The 21,811-nt window shown below is 42.1% G+C and overlaps 1 protein-coding gene across 3 annotated transcripts in view; it reads left to right on the forward strand.

Moving 5' to 3' along the window:
- Positions 1 to 21,412, forward strand: part of ANO4 (anoctamin 4) — a 481,162-nt gene extending 459,750 nt beyond the window's left edge. For all 3 annotated transcript variants that reach the window (XM_075344688.1, XM_075344690.1, XM_075344689.1), the window contains 7 exons: positions 7,244 to 7,341; positions 8,388 to 8,530; positions 13,793 to 13,945; positions 17,298 to 17,445; positions 18,354 to 18,473; positions 19,183 to 19,288; positions 21,210 to 21,412. In XM_075344688.1, the coding sequence (XP_075200803.1) occupies positions 7,244 to 7,341; positions 8,388 to 8,530; positions 13,793 to 13,945; positions 17,298 to 17,445; positions 18,354 to 18,473; positions 19,183 to 19,288; positions 21,210 to 21,401 (960 nt within the window). In that variant the 3' untranslated portion in view covers positions 21,402 to 21,412. The remainder of the gene's footprint in view (positions 1 to 7,243; positions 7,342 to 8,387; positions 8,531 to 13,792; positions 13,946 to 17,297; positions 17,446 to 18,353; positions 18,474 to 19,182; positions 19,289 to 21,209) is intronic.
- Positions 21,413 to 21,811: the final 399 nt, after the last annotated feature.

Here is a 21,811-nt window from a genome sequence, read left to right on the forward strand (position 1 = left end):
GCATAGGTTCCACAGCCGGATTGAGCCGCACGGCTCAAACCGGATGTGTGAAAGCAGCCTTAGGAGCCCGAATGTTCAGACACCTGTCCATGGGAAGTTATAGAAATTAAATCTGCCTAGCGCAAAGAGGGGGAGCCATACCCTTATTTGTACAAAGTACAACACACTACAGCAAAACCAAAGAAATGAGGCGCAACATAAGTTGGTATACATGCAATGTGCGGGAGCACATGCACACAGTGGCTATTTAACAGTAAAAATCTAAATTAAATGCCTAGAAAAGGTTGTTCACAGTGTGAACATGCTCCTTTACGGTGCATGTATACCATCTTATGCTCCAGATCATTTCTTTGGTTTTGCTTTAGTTTCTTGGACTTCGTACAAAAAGGAGTGTGGCTCCCCCTTTTTGACTTAGGTGCATTTCTTTTATATAGCTTTCCATGGGCAGCTGTCTGAACAGTCGGGGCGGTAAACACAAGGTGAGGTTTAAATACTAGAGGATAGAATTACTCCGGTTGGGTACACTTGTTGCAGTGGGTTTGCTTTACGCTTTTTTGATAAAAAACAGTGTTCACTAAGTACCCTATGTTATTTATATGTACTATTACTATCTACTTACTGACCGCAGGGTATATGCTCATTTTGTTTCTAAATTTGGTTTAGTCTAAATGGCCACAGTGTAAAATTGCTCCTACACGTTGCACGTATAGCAACTTATAGCTCATTTCTTGGCTGATTTCTTTTGACTTTTCCATGAAAGAAGCAGTGTGTTTCAAGTGTGCATTAAAATACATCCACAGGTGTGTCTCTAATTAACTCAGGTGTTCCCAATAAACCTATTAGAAGCTTCCAAAGTCATGACATTATCATATGGGCTTTCCAGTATTGTTTAAAGGCATAGTACACTTAAGGGGGCTTTAAACGCAACAACATCGCTAACGAGATGTCGTTGGGGTCACGTAATTCGTGACGCACATCCGGACTCATTAGCGACGTCGTGGAACGCACAAATGACCGCTAACTATCAAAATTACTCACCATATCATTGATCGTTGACACGTCGTTCTAATCTCAAATATTGTTGCTGTTGCAGGATGCAGGTTGTTCGTCGTTCCTGCGGCAGCACACATCGCTATGTGTGACACCGCAGGAATGAGGAAGAACATCGTACCTGCGGCTGCCGGCAATGAGGAAGAAAGGAGGTAGGCGGGATGTTCTGGCCGCTCATCTCCGCCCCTCCGATTCTATTGGGCGGCCACTTAGTGACGCCGCTGTGACGCCGAACGAACCTCCCCCTTAGAAAGGAGGCGGTTCGCCGCCCACAGCGACGTCACTAGGCAGGTATGTGTGACGGGTCCTAGCAATGTTGTGCGCAACGGGCAGCGATTTGCCCGTGACGCACAACCGACGGGGGCGGGTGCTTTCACCAGCGACATCGCTAGCGATGTCGCTGTGTGTAAAGTGGCCTTTAGTGTATGTAAACTTTTGACTTTGCAGAAAGTAACAAAATTGCCTTAAAACATTCTCTCTTTCTCATTATTCTGGCATTTGGCAAATATAAATAATTTTGGTTCCTAATGGACCTAAAATGGGAAAGGTTTATACTGATTTCATATCAGATAGTGAGAAAAACATGCAGATGTGTCTTTTTAGATAGTTTAAGTAAACTTCGGGTTTTAACTGTATTTACAGAACATTTTTCTGACTGTTTAGCAAGGAAACATTTTATGGTCTGTTATAGTATAGTTAGAGGGGACCTAATGACTTCTAGAATAATCATACTGATTGCTCATTATACTCTGTCCGTCATAAACAGAACTGTTGATTTACAGCTGCACAGTTTCCTCTGCTCTTGCCCGCTACTGTTTAGTATAATCAGTACAGAAAGGGAAAGTTTAGTGCTATGAGTTCAATACATTCCAGGAAGAGAGACAGAACAAATAATAAAGCTTGGTGATGTGAGTATACCACTGGACACAACCTCTCTGGATTCCCAGGAAAATGGGCATTACGGTAGCTTAATTTACCCTAGAGTATCAGTAAATTGTTCATTTACCTCTTTACTACATTAGATATGAGTTCCCCCCACAACCAATGCAGTGATGTCATCATGCAGCATGACGTCCCCTTCTTGTCTGGCATCCAACAGGTGGAAAACAGCCTGTGGGAGTAACCGGCAAAACAGAGTGCTGAGTAGAGCTACTCTGCCCCTGTCCCAACACTCACATCATCAATTATATTTGCATCTTAAATAAATGAATACAATTGAATGCCGGGAAGGAACGACTGGGGCGCATGCATAGACAGCAGTGAGCATTGTTAAAGACTCACTGACACTGCTCACCTGTGTGCCTGCGCCCCAACCATCATTGTACCGAATGGTGGTAGCCTCAGGCACAGTTAGCAATTTCTTTTCTACCAATTGCGCCTCCAACTCCCTGGGCAGTAATAAGTAGCGCCTTATGTTGGTACCTACCCTTGCCTACCCATCATCACTATGCACACACTTTCATGATACACCACGTGAGTGGGTATTTACCTGACTGCATGTATGCGATTTGCATAGTTACATTCCCATGCCGACTAGTCTACTTCTCTCAATTCTCTTCTTTTATATAGCTGAAAAAGGAAAAACGGGTTTCATGCCGCACTAAAAACCACAGATGCTGAGTATATTAAAAATGTCTCTTATTTCACAGTTCGACGCGTTTCAGAGACATGTCCGTCTCCTTCTTCAGGAAAAAAGAAATCATACTGACACAAGAGGGCTGATCCTATATAAAGGCATCCATACTGCCACGTATACAACCATGACCTCATCAGCCCATATGGTTCAGAGTGGTGACTCATTACCACGTGGAGAGAAACAACGTCATAAATGAAAAAAAACTTTACAAACATAATACATAGAAGAATCAAACTGAGATGAACAGACAATTGAATGAATAATAAAACATATTTGTGAAGAATAAAATATGTGTATTTTTGTGCAAAAAATTAGGGGTTTTATGAAAAAGGAAAAAAGGGGGAAAAAAAGGACATGAAAAAAGAAGAAAAAAGTTCGTTTGTGCACCTGGGGAATTTGTGGTGAAGTGGAACAGGTGAAATTGAATTTCACCTGTTCCACTTCACCACAAATTCCCCAGGTTCACAAACGAACTTTTTTCTTCTTTTTTCATCTCCTTTCCCCCCCCCCCTTTTTTCCTTTTTCATAAAACCCCTAATTTTTTGCACAAAAAGAAACACATTTTATTCTTCACAAATATGTTTTATTATTCATTCAATTGTCTGTTCATCTCAGTTTGATTCTTCTATGTATTATGTTTGTAAAGTTTTTTTTCACTTATGACGTTGTTTCTCTCCACGTGGTAATGAGTCACCACTCTGAACCATATGGGCTGATGAGGTCATGGTTGTATACGTGGCAGTATGGATGCCTTTATATAGGATCAGCCCTCTTGTGTCAGTATGATTTCTTTTTTCCTGAAGAAGGAGACGGACATGTCTCTGAAACGCGTAGAACTGTGAAATAAAAGAGACATTTTTAATATACTCAGCATCTGTGGTTTTTAGCGTGGCATGAAACCAGTTTTTCCTTTTTCAACTATATACTTCTACGGGGCCGCTGCTGAACCACCCGGACACTCACAAACGATCATAAGGGGTTGTAACCGTCACAACCTCACCAGGTGAGTGTAATATTCTTTATTTCTTTCTACCCTCATACCGGGTAGGACCCTATTGCGCCTTTCTCTCCCATCTATAGCATTTAAAATTCTCTTCTATTGAGAAACGCCGGAGGATACTATTTGGTACGTGACCGCCCAGTCGCATGTGGAATACAATGAATTTGTAACTGTATGCGCATTGCACATCGTCACACTATTGGAATCTGCAGTTACGTAGCGTAATCTCTCCACTGTCTAGGGAACTGTGCAGTAACCCAAATACTGCTGTAAACTATAAGTAAAACTTGTATTACTCTAAACTACCTGAAACCACCAGAGAAACTCTACTATAGAATTAATTCCATAATCCACTTATGGCCACTTATTTCCTAGAAAAAATCAACTATATCCGTCAGGACATTTTTGCATAATCCCCTCAGAGCCTAGATTTTTATACCTACACCTCAAGCTCACTTTCCATCTTCGAGAATGTCACAGAAGAAGTTACCAGGCTCCTTGCTTCTTCTCACCCTACAACCTGCACCATTGACCCTATTCCATCACATCTCCTTCAGTCCCTTTCCCCGACTGTCACTACACATCCAACTAAAATATTTAACCTCTCTCAGTATCTTTCCTTCTTCATTCAAATATGCCATCATAACATTTATACTTAAAAAACATCCCTCAGTTAGAACTGTGCTGCTAACTACACACACCTGTCTGTAATCTCCCCTTCAGCTGTAAACCTCTGCAACGCTTGGTCCACTCGCATCTCATCTACTATCTCTAGATAATTCTCTTCTTGACTCTTTACAATCCAGTTTCTGCTCCTTACACTGTATTGAAACTGCTCTTACTAAAGCCTCTAACAATCTACTAACAGCAATATTTAATGTCACTACCCCCTGCTGATTCTCCTGAATCTCTCTGCTACGTTTGACGCTTTGGATCCCCATCTCCTCCTCACTATGGTCTGCTCTATTGGGCTCAAGGACACCGCTTTCTCTTGGTTCTCCTCCTACCTCTCTGACCACTCCTTCACCGTATATTTTACCGACTGCTCTTCCTCTCCTCTTCACTTCACCTTACTGTTAGGGTTTGTCAGGGTTCAGTCCTAGGCCCTCTTCTCTTCTTTCTATAAACCACCCCTATTAGACAAAACATCAACAGATTTGGTTTCCAGTATCATCTCTATGCTGATGACACCCAATTATAAACTTCTTCTCCTGACATCACCCTCACCTTAATACAAAATATCACTGCTTGTCTATCTGCTGTCTTTAACATCATATCCTTCCTCTATCTGAAAGCGAATCTCTCCAAAACTGAACTTATCGTGCTTCCTCCCTCCACTATCCTATGTATACCTTAATATTGGATTTTCTTTGGGGGCTTCAACCATAACTCCCGCAAAGCTCGATCAATGACTTGGGATTGTAATTGACACAGATCCTTCCACTATTCATCTATCCAATCGCTTACGTTACCTGCATCTTAAAAAACATCTCTAGAATCCAACCTTTTCTCACCTTTGAAACTGCAAAAACTCTTAGGGGTACTTTGCACGTTGCGACATTGCTAGCATCGGCTAGCGATGCCGAGCGCGATAGTACCCGCCCCCGTCGCACATGCAATATCTTGTGATAGCTGCCGTAGTGAACATTATCACTACGGCAGCTTCACACGCACTTACCTGCCCTGTAATGTCGCTCTGACCGGCGACCCGCCTCCTTCCTAAGGGGGTGGGTCGTGCGGCGTCACAGCAACGTCACACGGCAGGCAGCCAATAGAAGCGGAGGGGTGGAGATGAGTGGGACGTAAACATCCCGCCCACCTCCTTCCTTCCGCATAGCCGGTGGAGGCAGGTAAGGAGATGTTCCTCGCTCCTGTGGCTTCACACACAGCGATGTGTGCTGCCGCAGGAACGAGGAACAACATCGTATCGCCTATTTGTGCGACATTATGAAAATGACCGACGCTACACAGATCACCGATTTTCGACGCTTTTGCGATCATTTATCGGCGCATCTAGGCTTTACACGTTACGACGTCGTTACTGGCGCCGGATGTGCGTCACTTTCGATTTGACCCCGACGATATCGCAGTAGCGATGTCGCAACGTGCAAAGTACCCCTTACTGTCGCTCTAAAAAATTCTGGTCTGGATTACTGCAACTCTCTACTGATTGGTCTCCCTCTAACTAAACTGTCTCCTCTGTAATCCATGCTGAATGTGGTAGCCAGGGTCATATTTCTGTCCAGCTGCTACACCGATGCCTGTACCTTGCGTCAGTCCTTCCACTGGTTACCCACTCGCTATAGAATACATTACAAACTTATCTTTCTCAAACACAAAGCTCACCACAGTTCTCCACCATCCTATATTTCCACCCTCATCTCTGTGTGTAAATCCTTTTTGATATGATTAACGAGCGCAAAAGCGTCGTAATCGTATCATCGGTGTAGTGTCCGACATTTTCATAATTGCGCTGCTGCAACGGTACGATGTTGATCCTCGTTCCCCTGCGGCAGCACACATCGCTCTGTGTGAAGCCGCAGGAGTGAGGAACATCAGCTTACCTGCGTCCTGCAGCTCACGCCGGCTCTGCGGAAGGACAGAGGTGGGAGGGATGTTTACGTCCCGCTCATCTCCGCCCCTCTGCTTCTATTGGCCGCCTGCCGTGTGACGTCGCTGTGACGCCGCACGACCCGCCCCCTTAGGAAGGAGGTGGGTCGCCGGCCAGAGCGACGTCGCAGGGCAGGTAAGTGCATGTGAAGCTGCCGTGGCGATAATGTTCGCTACGGCAGCAATCACAAGATATCGCTGCTGCGACGGGGGCGGGTACTATCGCGCTCGGCATCGCAAGCATCAGCTTGCGATGTCGTAGTGTGCAAAGTACCCCTAAGACTAAAATCCTCCATAATCCGAATTTCACACCTTCATCTCCAAGACTACTCTTGTGCTGCACCAACTTGCTGGAATTTACTACCCCAGATAGTCTGACTAATACCTAGCCCCTACACTTTAAAGCATACTTTAAAAACATATCTCTTTAGACAGGTCTGTCACCTCAATTCACTTACCTAACTGTCCTCTGTGCCCTCTGCCTACATTTTAATCAGAATCTTCTCCCTCCTAATAGTCTGTGTTCGCATCCTCTAGGACCCATAAAACCTCATAGCATCCTTTACCTGCCTCCTCTATACCCCCAGTGGCATGTGGTAACTGCACATAGACAGACACTGGCTGATGACCGGATCATGCTGCTTATTTGAAATACCTTATTTATTATAATGATGGCTGGATTGTATAGGACAAGCACTTTTTATCTATTGTGTCCCCTCTATTTCCTTTATAGATTGTAAGCTCCTCCTGCAACTGTTGAACTATATGTTGCTTTCTATCATCTTATTGTCTGCACATGCCCCCACTAAATTGTAAAGTGCTGCAGAATATGTTGGCGCTATATAAATAAAATTATTTTTGTTCTTTAAAACGGCTTCAAGTAATAATGTCACTAAGATTGATTTTATCTTTTAAAGTGATTTCTTGTTTTTTTTTCTAATTTCCAGTGTCACCCCAGTGGATGCCTTATTGACTTATGCATGCAGATGGGCATAATAATGGTATTGAAGCAAACATGGAATAACTTCATGGAGCTTGGTTACCCGTAAGCCACTGTCAACATTTGTAAAAAATTGTATACAGTGATCCCTCACCTATCGCGTTAGTTACGTTCTAGAGACCTCCACGATAGGTGAAGATCCACGAAGTAGCGGCGCTATATTTACTTTATTATTATTTACCTGTATTTTTAGGATTATAAAACGCACTTTTCCTTCCAAAAATTTGGGAAGAAAATGAGGTGTGCGTCTTATAAGCGGAATCTAGCTTACTGGGGGGCAGTGGAGAATGATGACAAGAGACAGGGACAATGCTGCTGACTGTGTGTTGTGCTGCGGAAGGTGAAGTAGGAGCCATCCTGAAAATGTTGACGGTGAGGGCTTCAAATAATAGCGCCCGGAGTCAGCATGTGCATAGATTGAGCTCTCGGCTCAAGCTCTCATCTGCGCAGGCGCCGTTTCCGGCCCATTGAACTTCCAGCAGCGAACTTAAAGAAAATGGTGCCCAGAGGTGGCACTTGTGCAGATGAGATCTCGGTTCGTCATTGAGCCGATAGCTCAATTTGCACACACGCCAACTCCGGGCACCATATCTTTGAAGCCTGCGCCGCTAACAGTTTGTGGATTTTCCTGCCAGCGCCTGCAGCGTGCATCTGGGATACCCGCAGCACCGCCCACAGAATCACCCAGATCCACAACCGAACCTGCGTCTTGTGACCCAGCTCCACCACCACTGCCACACCCGTGTTACCCATGATACAGTGAAGCAGCAATAAGTGAACCGCGATACAGCAGGGGACGACTTCATTAACAAGAAAATATACCTTTATATATTTGAATTATTATAACTAGACTAAATATTTCAGCTATTAGAATATTTTCAAATCAGGGATTTTTCATTGTTCTGGTGCAAATTGTGCATCATGACAGCAAAATAATAGTAAAGACAATTCAGAAATGATTGTAGAGCTAATATATTTTTGCAGTGCTAATATGAGAATGTTCCGTTATTAAACCAATGAACTCAACAATACAATTGTTTCAAATGCTAAAAAATACTCCTTTTATTTCCTCTTGCTTGATTACGCTTTAGGCTAATACAGAATTGGTGGACACGTAGAAAACTAAGGCAAGAACATGGTGCACAAGGGGCGGCTAGTTTTCCTCAATGGGAGAAAGATTATAATTTGCAGCCTATCAATGCATATGGATTATTTGAAGAATACCTTGAAATGAGTAAGTTCTATTTTATCTATTTTTTGTCATTGGAAGCTGGAATAAGACAATTCCCCATGGGTAGAACCAATTTTCTTTAAAAAAAAAAAACAATAGACATGTCAGTTTTGATCTGGTTGGCTGTAAAAAAAAATTGGTAGCACTCCGTTCCAGCCATGTGTCATTAAAGTGCTGTCCATTTTTCACTGAGCAATATGAAAAGTGGATGACACATGGACCAAAAATGGTCCATTTTTCATGTATGAAATAATGACTTTCTCTTCCCCATTTTTTTTCCCTTATGATTGGCCAGTGTCAGAGATGGGATAAAGTACATGCCATCTGAGAAGCATCTCTTCTTTTAGAATAAATTAATTAAAAGAACATGTTGCTCAGTGCTTTAACCCTTATCCCAGTATGTAGTCAGTTTAAGATGTACAGTCATGAAAGATCCTCTTTAAAAGTCTTGACTTTCGCACTAGCCTTTCTGCTTTTGAAGACTGGATGCCTCTTCTTCTTAATGGACCCATCAGTCAAACATTTATGGCACCTAAGAATAGGCCATCAATGTTTGAGACCTAGAGAAACTTTAATAATTAATAAGATTCCAAGTAATGGAAAGTAATGTTCCCACGTAACAGAAATGCTGAGGATTTTACTTGGGAATGCTATGCTAAAGGTAGGTGAACTTAATGGAGTGCAATGGAGATTGACACCATTTGTTGTGGATGCTTCTGGAATCGATGAGTAAAAACGTCCATGTAAAGTCCTGTTCACACTAGTACAGGCCAAGAGAATCACATATTCATACATATAGTAGAGGCAGATTTATGCTTTCTGGCACCCGGAGCAAGAATTTAGTGTTTGACTCCACCCCCCAGGCAATTTGGGTAATCATTGTGTGACCACTTATTCATATGCAATTTGCTTAGTTACAGTCATATACCGACTAGCTGCTCTTTCTAATTCTCTCAATCGTCAGTTTAAAACTGAGAGAAGCAGAAAGACAAGCTAGTTGTCATATGACCGTAAGTATGAAAATCGCATACATGAGTTGAGCGACCATATGATGACTGCTGGAACCAGCAAACAGAGCTGAATCCTGGCAGTCAGTATATTACACATTGTTAGAATTGGGCAGACTACAATGCCTAATTTTATTATTAAAGGGCTTGTTGAGTTTTATGATGAAAGTATGCAGTCCTGCTAAGTGACTGCAGGCTTCTGATTTAACACAGCACATGCACACGCTGCACACTTTGATAGGATTCTCTAATACTGGTGCTAAGAGTGAACGGTCATGTGAGCACAAGTATCCAATATGTATAGTGGGGAAAAAAGTATTTAGTCAGAACTCATAGTGGTCGGATTGCTTGACTCTCCTCTTGTCAGTAGAACTCTTTTTCAGAAGGTCTTGTGTTGTCTTGAATTGGAGTGGTCATGCGGACAAGACTTCTTTCTTTTTTTTTCTTCTCCCTTTACCTCTCTATCTAAATTTTCTCTTCGGTTTTTCTTTTCTTCCCCTCTCTTTTTTGCTTTTTCTATTTGTCTAATAATGTGGTTTTTGTATAAAGCTCTGCAAATTTAGTACGGAACTATTTATGTGAAAGTCGTCTAATATTTGGATATGGATATTTTTTGCGAGTAATAGAGAGTCGACATCTGCTAAAATTTTTATATAATAGGGGGAGTATTGTTTCTCTCCTTGTTAATTGTTCATAGATGTCCATACATGTTTCATGATTTGGAGATGCCTTTTTCATATGAATAAAATTTGATTTACAAAAAAAGTGTCTAGTCAGCCACCAATTGTGCAAGTTCTCCCACTTAAAAAGATGAGAGAGGCCTTTTATTGACATCATAGGTAGTCTCTCTCGTCTTTTTAAGTGGGAGAACTTGCACAATTGGTGGCTGACTAAATACTATTTATCGCCACTGTACATTTCCATCGATATTCCGACTAGATGTATCTGACTTCTCTCAATTCACTTGTACAGTATTGAGAAAGGCCATGCATGTCCATTCGGCTCATGACCGCATGTTTACATATCACATACTTACGGTTTTGTGTCCTCCCATTCTTACCGCCGGCACCAGAGAATCCTGAAAGTTTGCCGTGCACCCTGTGAGAATTCTGAAGTCGACAGCCACATACAGTGACTGCAGACTTTCATCACAAACTTGGACAACCCCTTTAATGTTCCTAACATAAGTAAAAACATATTAACCCTTAACTTGTCAGACAGCAAAACACTTTAACATAGCCATGTACCATGTAATCTTGCAGGTTATGGATTGTTACATGTGTACAGGATCAGAACCAATAACAGCACAAGAATACCTCACCACAAGCACAAGCAGCACAGAAAAACTGTTAAGTACTCATTAGGTGAGGTGGATCCTCCAAGCCCAAGACCTAGGTGGACACACCCCCATGAGCAATGGTGCCGCAGGCAGGTGACGCACATGAGAGACATGCAGCTAAAATACTGTAAACCACAGACATTCACGATACGTCCTGGAGATAGCAGACAGGTACCCATGATACTGGAAAACAAAGGCAGGTAGGTAGCTGAAGAACTGGAAGATACAGGCAAGCAGGAGATGTCCTAAGGACCACAGACAGGTATCTGAGATACTAGAAGCAACCGGCAGGTACATAGCTGAAGAACTAGAAGCTGCAGACAGCGAAAACCTGGAAACCATAGGCAGGCAGGCAGCTTAAGAACTGGAAGCTGAAGGCAGCCAGGAGATGTCCTGGAGACCGCAGACAGGTAGTATACAAAACTCTGTAGTAACTAGAAAGTCTTAACACCATGGAACCCGCAGGTGGATAGGAGACATCCAGGAAACTGCAGGCGGACACGTAGAAGAGGTCCTAGAAGACAAAAAACAAGTAGCAGAAAAAAATCTAGAGTAACTAGAAAGCCTGAATACCATAAAAGCTGTAGGCAGACAGGAGACATCTGAACAGAAATACATACTCAGAATCAACAGAAATACATCACCAGAACCACCAGCAGTACAGAAATACATCACCAGAACTACCAGCAATAAAGAAATACATCACCAGAACAACCAGTGTGTCGCCCAGGGATAGGGGTACCCAGATCCGGGCCAAGAGGTCACTTTTGTGGGTGTACGGTGGTGTGACCCGGTCTGTGATCCCAGGCTCCACAGCAAAAAGGGGATTATGTACAGGGGAATTGTCCGTGACGCCACCCGTGGGTTGCGGTGATGAGATGGTGGCACCACCGCTACCTCAGGAGACCGTGCCCGGGACTAGTGGTGTGGGGCAGCAAGGTGGAATCCCCTCCACGGGTAGGGGAGGTGTTGTCCCGGGGCCCAATTGGGAGGTGTGGTGGTGGCAGGGATTGCAGGGAATAGTACACTCACAGTTTGGTTATCGTGGTGCTGGATGAAGCTGGATTGATGTGGAGGGTCAGGAACGCAGATGGAAGAAATACTCAGGGTCTTTTGTAAACCAAATTGCTGGTAACTGGTGCCCACAGATGCTGTGAGGACGGGTCCCACACCCATGTGTGTAATTCAGGTGTTGTTTTCCTGCCTGAGGTCTGTGTCTGTGTCTGCTCCGTGCACTGGTCTGGACAGGGTCTCGACAGCTGGAACCGGGGGGGGGGCACTACCCTCTCCCAGTCTACTTCGGGTCCCCACAAGCGGCTGGCCTATTCCTGAGGCCCTCACTACCACTTCTCCTAGCCCCACACAGGGGCTGCTTCCGGACTCCTCTCCTCCTGCAGACTGACTGAAACTAAACTCTGCTCTCTCCAAGCTCCTCTCTCCCCCTCCCGTTTTCCTGAGGAGGGGGTGAGTGGGGCCTGATTGGTTGGTGTGTATTGTTGTGGGAAACTTCCCCAAGGGAGAGTGAGCTCTGCACCATAAAGATGTATGCAGACCTCTGTGACACCCTGGTTTTGCCAGGGCGGCACACCAGCAATACAAAAATACATCACTAGAACTCCCATCAGTACAGAAACATAGCTTTACAACCCTCATCAGTACAGAAATACAGCACAAGAACCACCATCAGTACAGGAATACATCACAAGGACCACCATTAGTACATAAATAAATCACCAGAAAACACATGGTACAACAATTGTAATGTCTGGTCAGCCCCTTATGCATTTGTATAGCTTGAACTTACCACTCCCAGTATTTCCTTAACAATGGCAAGGAGATACTGGGAATTGTTATCAGTCATGAGCCTGGGGACCATACAGTAACCATAGTACTGTTGTGATTTAGTCAGTGTCACAAATAAATATTGACACACAGGTATCTTATAGATGACATCACCTCTGATCAAAGTCCATCTTCTATTCTTCATCTTATTCAGAGATCATGATAACTTTTCACATCCAAATGTGAAAAAGATATACATTACTCTGTTTTATTGATGGGTGCTCAGATAAAATACCACTATATAAGTAAACATAAAAATGGAATCCTTCACTTTTAAATGTGCAGTGATATGCGCATATCATCAGGGCTATGCGCTACTCACCACTTCACATCTTATCTCATGTCTTTATCAGCAATTTGTTTGAAGAAGGTCTATTTTTTTTTACAGAAAAATTACATTTGCTTGGATTGTGGTTCTAATAAAATCAGATTTTATGCCCTGCATATATTTGAGTGCCGAATTCCATTTTTGTGTTTTCACATCCACAGCTTGTCTCACCAGACTTCAATATTCTCTGTTCTTCTATAGCACATTCTAACACGGTGCCTTTACTATACCATCTCCCCAAACGCTACCAAGCCTCTTTTCTGTACCCCCTCACACTTTTCTCCCCCCCACTCTGTCTCCTCACACTATTTCTACCAATAGTCTCTTCACACATTTCGCCTCTCCCTTATACTGTCTCTTTACCCACACCCCTGGCAAACCATACTGTCTCCTCACATATTTACGCCATCTCTCTGCATGCTCTCTCCTTACATATCCACCCTACTCCCCATAGTGTGTCTGCAGACCCCCCTCACTCCTTAAATCCCAGTCCCGGAGGTGGCAAAAATCAGCCGCCAGGGAGATATTGCAGACTATCAAATAAGGCTGCCCAATAGGACCCCCTTTCCAGCTGCACCCAGCACAAAAGCCCCCACATCACTTCCCCCAGGAATGCTCCTGCCGAATGGGTTTGAAATAAGACCAGGTGTATGAGACGTAGTAAGGATATTTACTCGGAATTTGTTGCCATATGTTTCTCATAGCAGATGGTATATTTATATTGTTGTTGTTAATTTGCTTTTTTACAGTTCTTCAGTTTGGCTTCACAACTATCTTTGTGGCTGCTTTTCCCCTCGCACCACTCCTTGCCCTACTTAACAACATTATTGAAATCCGTCTTGATGCCTACAAATTCATCAGTCAGTGGAGGAGACCGTTAGCTTCACGAGCCAAGGACATAGGTGAGTGAGATTGACTGTTTCATCAATGTGCAATCTAGTATGATTATAGAAAACAGTAATGTAAAGTGTTATTATTCAATACTTACACAGAGGAGATGCTGTGTCAGGTGTTTGGTCGTCTTAAATGGAAATTTCTCAATCGGGTTTTGCATTGAGTTATTGAGATATGTTTCTTCCAGATGGAAGAAGTGACAGTTCACTTAATGACTTTATGGTCATCTGTGCCTTGTTTCAGCATTATAATTACCACTTACAGCCATACCTTTTTTTATAGTAATTTTTATAGTCTTTTATTTTTGTAGTAGTTGAGAATGGGTGACTATATAATAGCTTCCAATTATCCAAGATTCAGTAGGACTATCCAATTTGGGAGGGCTGTCTCTGGAGGTCAGGAATTTGTCCCAACTTGCACTCACAATGTCTGAAATGTCTGCTGCAGTCACTCAAGGTTTCACTAAGGCTATGTTGCGTTCTTGATTTGACAAAAAAAATGCACCCTCTGGCAGACTTGACAACTGTAAACACTGCGTTTGACAAAAAAACGCTGTGAAAACTCATGCGTTTTCAATGCGTTTTTGTCAGTGCATTTTTTAAAAGAGAAATAAAATAAACTATGATAGGATAGGATAATTGATAGATAGCTAGAATAGATGGATAGATAAAAAAATAGAAAGAATAGATAGAAAGAATAGATAGCAAGAAATAACAGAATAGCTTGTTAGAGGGATAGCTAGCTTGGACAGCTTTTTTTTATTTTTTTGGGGTAAAATGGATCTAATGGATGTGTCAATTCCGGGCGGCTTCTGGCTGATATTTTTAGGCTGGGGGGTTCCCAATAACATGGGTCTTCCCAGCCTGAGAATACCAGCCCCTATCTGTGAGAGTTTATCTTGGCTGGGTATGAAAACTGAGGGGGACCGCATGCTGTTTATTTAATTATTTATTTATTGTTCTGTATGATATAGACCTATCCACTGGCAGCTGTGATTGGTTGCAGTCAGACAACTGTCACTCAGCGTAGGGGCGCGTCTGACTGCAACCAATCATAGGTGCCGATGGGCGGAGACAGCAGTGAATATGACATGAGCCTAATGGGCGGCCAGCACTTCAGAAGCAGGAGAGGCTGAGGGAGCAGTGTGACAGCCGCACCGCGATGGTGATCGGTGAATATGAAGCAGAGAGAGACAGAGAGAAAGCGAGAGAGAATAAAGAAAATTTGGTGACCTGCATTTTTATTGACAAGATCTGATCCAAAATGCAATCAAAATGCAGTGTGAATGCAAAGCTAAACTTTTTGGTTGCGTTTTGACACACCTCATTCATTTCAATGGGTGGAAAATGTTCATAAAACGCAAAGAAGAAGTACATGCTGCTTTTTTTTAGGCAACGATTTTGACAAATATTTGTCAAACAAAACGCTGCCGATAAAAAGCAACGTGCGCATGGAATTTCTGATTTATCATAGACTTTACTGGGGAAGCACAACGCATACATTTTGTCATTGGCACAGTGCAGTTTAAAATGCAACCAAAACGCAAGAAAAACCACAACGTGTGCACATGGTCTAAATATGTTTATTACTCCTCCATCTCATTTAAGGGGAATCTGTCTGTAGGCTCAACCCTCCTAAGCCATCTATATAGGCATGTGAGTCAGAAAACTGAATAAAATGATACCTTGATATCTGCAATCTGCTGTTTTAAATGTACTTTTTTTTAATATGTAAATAGTCATTTGATCTATGGGCAGGATATAAATCTTCCTGAGAATCTGCCTCCAGAGCTTATTTAAATAAAAAAGGATGTTACCAGTGTGAGACATGTAATAACTGATAGCCTGCTCTCAACAGCTACATGTCTCACACAAGAAACTTCATTTAATATACAGTAAGCTTTGTAGGCAGATTCTCAGGGAGATCTATATCTGGCCCATAGATCTTAACAGCTTGTTTATATGAGCAAACCCAAACTGTAAAGCTTGGGGTTTGTACTGAACAACTAGTGTCCGGTGCTGAACCTCAAACACGAACTTCTAACTGTATGCTCTGTTCCTGTCAGTTTGTCTTCCGAATAAAGCTTGTTGAAAGCCTGTAGAGCAGCCAATCAAACAAGCTTTTTGGAGTGGGCACTTCTGGCCTCATCACAGTCTTGTCAAGTAATGATATGGCTAAAATTGGCCGGCACACCCCTTGAGACAAAAAAAATTACACAGGCTATCATCTTTTTTTTTATTACAAGCGCAGGTAAAACATGGCTATGGGCTGCAACCCCCAGTGGTCTGCTTTACTTTTCCTAAAAATGATAGTGAGCAACCATAACGGTAAGAGGCTAATTAAGGTCTGAAACCTTGGTCAAAGTTGTCTGACCATTCAAACCTCCGAGGGTGCCCAAACCTTTGAATCAGCCCATATTCCTTTTTGTGATCTCTAAAATGTATAAGATGAAAATATTTTTTTTGCCTAAAATACAAAGTAAATGTGTCATCTTTACCTTTATGCCTTTTAGACATCATTTCATCTCCAATTTGCTTATCTGTTCACAATAACAGTAATTTTGACCATGGGTGCCCAAACGTTTGATTGCCATTGTGGGTGTGTACAGTATACTTGTGACCGGCTAGGAGAACACACAGCCCTGCAGTCAAACTGAGACTTTGAGTATGGAATGGAGACAGATTAACTGAAACAGATGTGTACTGGGCCACCCTATCATGCAGAGGGCACAGACACTTGAACAATAGCAGTAAGGCTCAGGAGTACTGGTGCAGCACAGAAAGTCAGGCCCAAACTATTGGGATGGATTTGGAATGCTAGTAAAGCACATATATGCTTTCTATAGAGATTTCCACAGTTGGTCTCTGTTTGATTTTCCATATCAGCCCACTGCAGCCTCTTAAAGGTGAGGATCTTCCCTTGCCATTCTGTGATCACCTAGTCTCCAAACCTGCCCTTCTTCCTTATGGCCCTTATAGAAATCTGTTGCATCCCTACACTTGTCACTATCTCTAGTCCTGCTTAACAGTCTGTTTTCTGACATCACTACCTTACTGACCCAATCTTATTGTCCAAACATGTTGGTCAGGCTAAAGTCTTTAAACCCACCCCACCCATGTAAGTGGCCAAACCAAATACATATTCAGAACCAACATAACGTAAATATTATAAGATTAACAATACACATATCAGATTTGAAGAAATGCAACTCACTTTAGCACTCAAGGGGGGGGAATAAATGGCCCTACTCCACTCCTAACAGATATCATAGTCCGCCAATAACTGTTAATGTAAAATCTACTATGTCTCTATTGAGAACCATTGTATATCATATGTTCTAATCAATTCTTATTATCGTAGGTATCTGGTATGGGATTCTAGAAGGCATCGGGATTCTATCTGTTATCACCAATGCATTTGTCATAGCTGTTACCTCAGACTTTATTCCTCGACTGGTATACGCCTATAAGTATGGACCTTGTGCTGGTCAAGGACAAGCAGGACAAAAGTATAGTCATATTTTCTCATATTTTCCATTATTATGTCTGAATGTTATTCTTTGAATATTATGTTTGATCATCTGTATCATAGAGCACCCACTTCAAGTCGAGACTGCCAACCATAGTGTCTTATTTTGTCTGAATGCAATGAGGAGCCATGTAGCCAACATTGCCCAGTGCAGTGTATTTCCAATCATATAAATCAGACTCACTGAGATACGGTGCTTTGAGCAGCATGAGTGATAGTAGTGTGATAACAAATATACAAAAGTGAAAACCTCCATTTTCATGAATGTTCAAACATGGAACATTACATTATTTTCTAAAAAAAATGCTATGATAGATCTGCATCTACTCGTTTAGGTATATAACCACCCAATGCGTAAATTCTGATGCTAGGATGGTATCATGGCGTTTTTTAGAAAATAATGTAATGTCCTATGTTGGAACACTCAAGAATATAAAGAAGAACCTGTTCATTGAGCTGGACATTTTCACTTTTGTATGCTGCTGTATTCAGGCCATGGCAGAGCCCTTGTCCAAGCTCTGAACAGAAGGTGGACATTTGTAATGGTGAGCTGGATTTTTCATTATACTTTGTAATAATTAAAAAGTCATCATTACATATTAAGTGGAGTTCAGTTCTATTGTGCCCTGAGGTATACTTTCAAATCTGGTAAAAAAACACTTAGAAAAATCCATGATCCGAGTACAGACTGTCTTCTGACCTAAGCTAAAAAGTCTCATAGGCCATGTAGGCTGATGCCCTAGTAACAAATAGAATTTTAGGCACATATTGTCATATGGTGATAAATTCAGTGCTACTTGTGTCTGAAGTGAAAAAATATAATATAATATTCATGGTGTTGATAACCGATTACATTTGGGACAGTCACTATATATTTTTTCTGCTTAGGTGTATGGTTGGCTATGTAAATGCTAGCCTTTCCGTCTTCCAAGTCAGCGATTTTGAAAATCGATCAGATTCTGAATTTCACGCAAGAAGATTTAATGGATCGCATGTAAAATATTGCCGGTAATACCAATGGGTTTATTGTAAAACATTCCGGTATGAATGTTGATATTTTTATCTCTTAGGGGCACTTTGCACACTACGATATCGCACGTGCGATGTCGGTGGGGTCAAATCGAAAGTGACGCACATCCGGCGTCACAGTCAATATCGTAGTGTGTAAATCTTTTATGATACGATTAACAAGTGCAAAAGCGTCGTTATCGTATCATTGGTGTAGCATCGGTCATTTCCATGAATTGGGAATGACCGATGTTACGATGTTGTTCCTCGTTCCTGCGGCAGCACACATCGCTGTGTGTGAAGCCGCAGGAGCGAGGAACATCTCCTACCTGCGTCACCGCAGCTCACGCCGGCTATGCGTAAGGAAGGAGGTGGGCGGGATGTTTACGTCCCGCTCATCTCCGCCCCTCCGCTTCTATTGACCGCCTGCCGTGTGACGTCGCTATGACGCCGCACGACCCGCCCCCTTAATAAGGAGGCGGTTCGCTGGCCAGAGCGACGTCGCAGGACAGGTGAGTGCATGTGAAGCAGCCGTAGCGATAAGGTTCGCTACGGCAGCTATCACAATGATATCGCAGCTGTGACGGGGGTGGGGACTATCGCGCTCGGCATCACAAGCATCGGCTTGCGATGTCGTAGTGTGCAAAGTGCCCCTAAGTCTGTGCACATTTTATGTGTTTTACCTCTTCCTATATTTTGTCTTCTCAAGGTACCGGGATTACAGAGATCCTCCTCATGCTCCTGAGCCCTATGCTTACACTTTACAGTTCTGGCATGTTCTTGCTGCACGCTTAGCTTTTATTATTGTATTTGAGGTAAGAACCTATAACCTGGTGAGATTTTCATACTTTATTGCCACTTTTTATGTATATCACTATTTTGTGCATCATTTTAAGCAGGTAAACTCAAAGGTAACCACAGGCATTCTACCATTAGTGCAAGCATGACTATAAAGTAATCTTATCCTGCCCCCATGAATCTTCACACATTTCTATTCTAACTAAAAAATGAAAACATATTTGTAATAATAAATTGTATACTGAGAGCCCAAAAGATGTTACATGAGAAACAATAAGCATCATCAATTATCGGAACCGGAAGACTATCTTGGTTACCCATAGCAACTAATTAGAGCTCAACTCTCATTTCTTAAACTGCTCTGGAAAAATGAGAGCAAAGCTCTTGTTGCTATAGGCAACAAAAACAGTTTTCTTACTAGACAGTTTTGATAAAGCATGCCCATTATATTTAAGCATAGAGGTTTAGAGCAGCGGAGGTGGTGTTTCTTAGTCAATGCCATAAAGCCTGCTTTACACCTTACAATTAAGCATACGATATCGTATGCGATGTGACACGCCTCCATCGTATGTGCGACATGTTCAATTTGTTGACCATGTCGCACAAACGATTATTTGCCATCACACATACTTACCCTTCCATACGACCTCGATGTGGGCGGCGAACATCCACTTTCTGGAGTGGGAGGGACGTTTGGCATCACAGCGACGTCACACGGCAGCCGGCCAATAGAAGCGGAGGGGCGGAGATGAGTGGGACGTAAACATCCCGCCCACCTTCTTTCTTCCGCATTGCAGGCGGAATGCAGGCAAGATCTGTTCATCGTTCCCAGGGTGTCACACACTGCGATGTGTGCTGCCTCGGGAACATTGAACAACCCGACGTGCAATTTTTAGCAAATGAACGACGTGTATGCGATGAATGGTTTTACGTTCAATCGCAATCGCACGTAGCTGTCACACACAACTACGTCACTAACGATGCCAGATGTGCATCACTTACGACGTGACCCCGCCGATAGATCTTTAGATATTTTGAAGCGTGTAAAGCCCGCTTAAGTTTCTGTGACCTGGGCAGAAATAATATCTCTTGTTGGAGTTTTACCAATTTTCTTGGATTATTCGTGCTTCATTGGGAGAGCGCTATCTCCAAAAACCTGCATCCTTTACTGAATATACCATATTAAGTGACATACAGTATATATGACTGTCCCTAATGCAGCCAAATAGTAATATGGTTTATAATACAGATATAGAGTAATATATTTATCAAAACTCACTAATTCTTAGAAAATGCAAACTTAAAATGCGCCTATTGCAAAGTCTAAAAATGTGTCAAATTTATCAAAGTGGATCGTGCTATTTGCTAAATCTGTCGAATTTTAAGACTATGGGGTCTAAGTTTACACCACCCATTTTTTGGCTTACTTTGTGCAGAATTGTGCGCCACGATTTTGGTAAATTGATTGGAACATGGTGTTCTATGTTAAGTCACACCTCTTTTCCAATAAGTCACTCCCCCTATCAGTGAGGTTACTTAGATTTATTAAATAGCATGCACTACTTTCAAAAATGTATTTTAAGACTGTCATGTCTAAATTTACACTAAAAAATAGACAGTTTTTATAAATATGCCTCAATATGTTCAGATTAGAATTGGTGTGAATCGATTTGCAGGAATCTGGCCCATCAGCCACATCAGTAATCTGTTGCTGCTGCTTGATAGCCCTGAGAACCTTTTCTTATTTAACATCAGTGGCTCTTCTTGTGATTAGCCATTTTGGCAATATTTTCAAAAACAGTGTCGCAGATGCGATTTTCGGGGCTCCTTTTCAGCAGCCACAGGTCGACGTAACCAATGGACTGGGTCCTACAAATCAGTTCTCACCAACTCATATGATTGACACTAAAAAAAATATATATATATTCTGTCTTGTAGCATCTTGTTTTTTGCATAAAGAACCTAATTTCCTACCTGATTCCGGACCTTCCTAAAGACCTCCGGGACCGAATGCGAAGAGAAAAATATCTTATACAAGAAATGATGTACGAAGCTGAGCTTGAAAGAGTGCAGAAAGAAAAGAAGGAAAGAAAGAAAAATGGAAAATGTCAACATAATGAGTGGCCCTGACTTTGATCAAAGTAAGAAGATAATTGGCATTGGTCAATTCTTGATAATTGTTACACCATAAAGTCTGATGTAATTTGCTTAATATTAAAGTTGATTTCTTGAGTTCTGATTCTAGCTTATCTTAATATAGTTGACTAGTTTAGAAAAACTATTTTTAACTACTCTATTAGTTTAATAAATTTGTCTAATACTTTGTGTCCATGATAAGTTTTTGATGTTTCGTAATTTTGCTGCATCAAACGCAATGTCTTACAGTCTCGGCAAAGTAGATGGGATGAATAGAAATCTCCTGTCCACTGTGCTTATTTATTACTCAGCGTAAACTGACCTGCGGTGCGTGGTACACATCCGCAACATGTCAATTTTTCTTATGGCTGTGCTAATTTTTATGTCCAGATTGTGCTCAAAGA

This window comes from Anomaloglossus baeobatrachus, chromosome 4, assembly GCF_048569485.1.
Source record: "Anomaloglossus baeobatrachus isolate aAnoBae1 chromosome 4, aAnoBae1.hap1, whole genome shotgun sequence".
Classification (NCBI taxonomy): Eukaryota; Metazoa; Chordata; class Amphibia; order Anura; family Aromobatidae; genus Anomaloglossus; species Anomaloglossus baeobatrachus.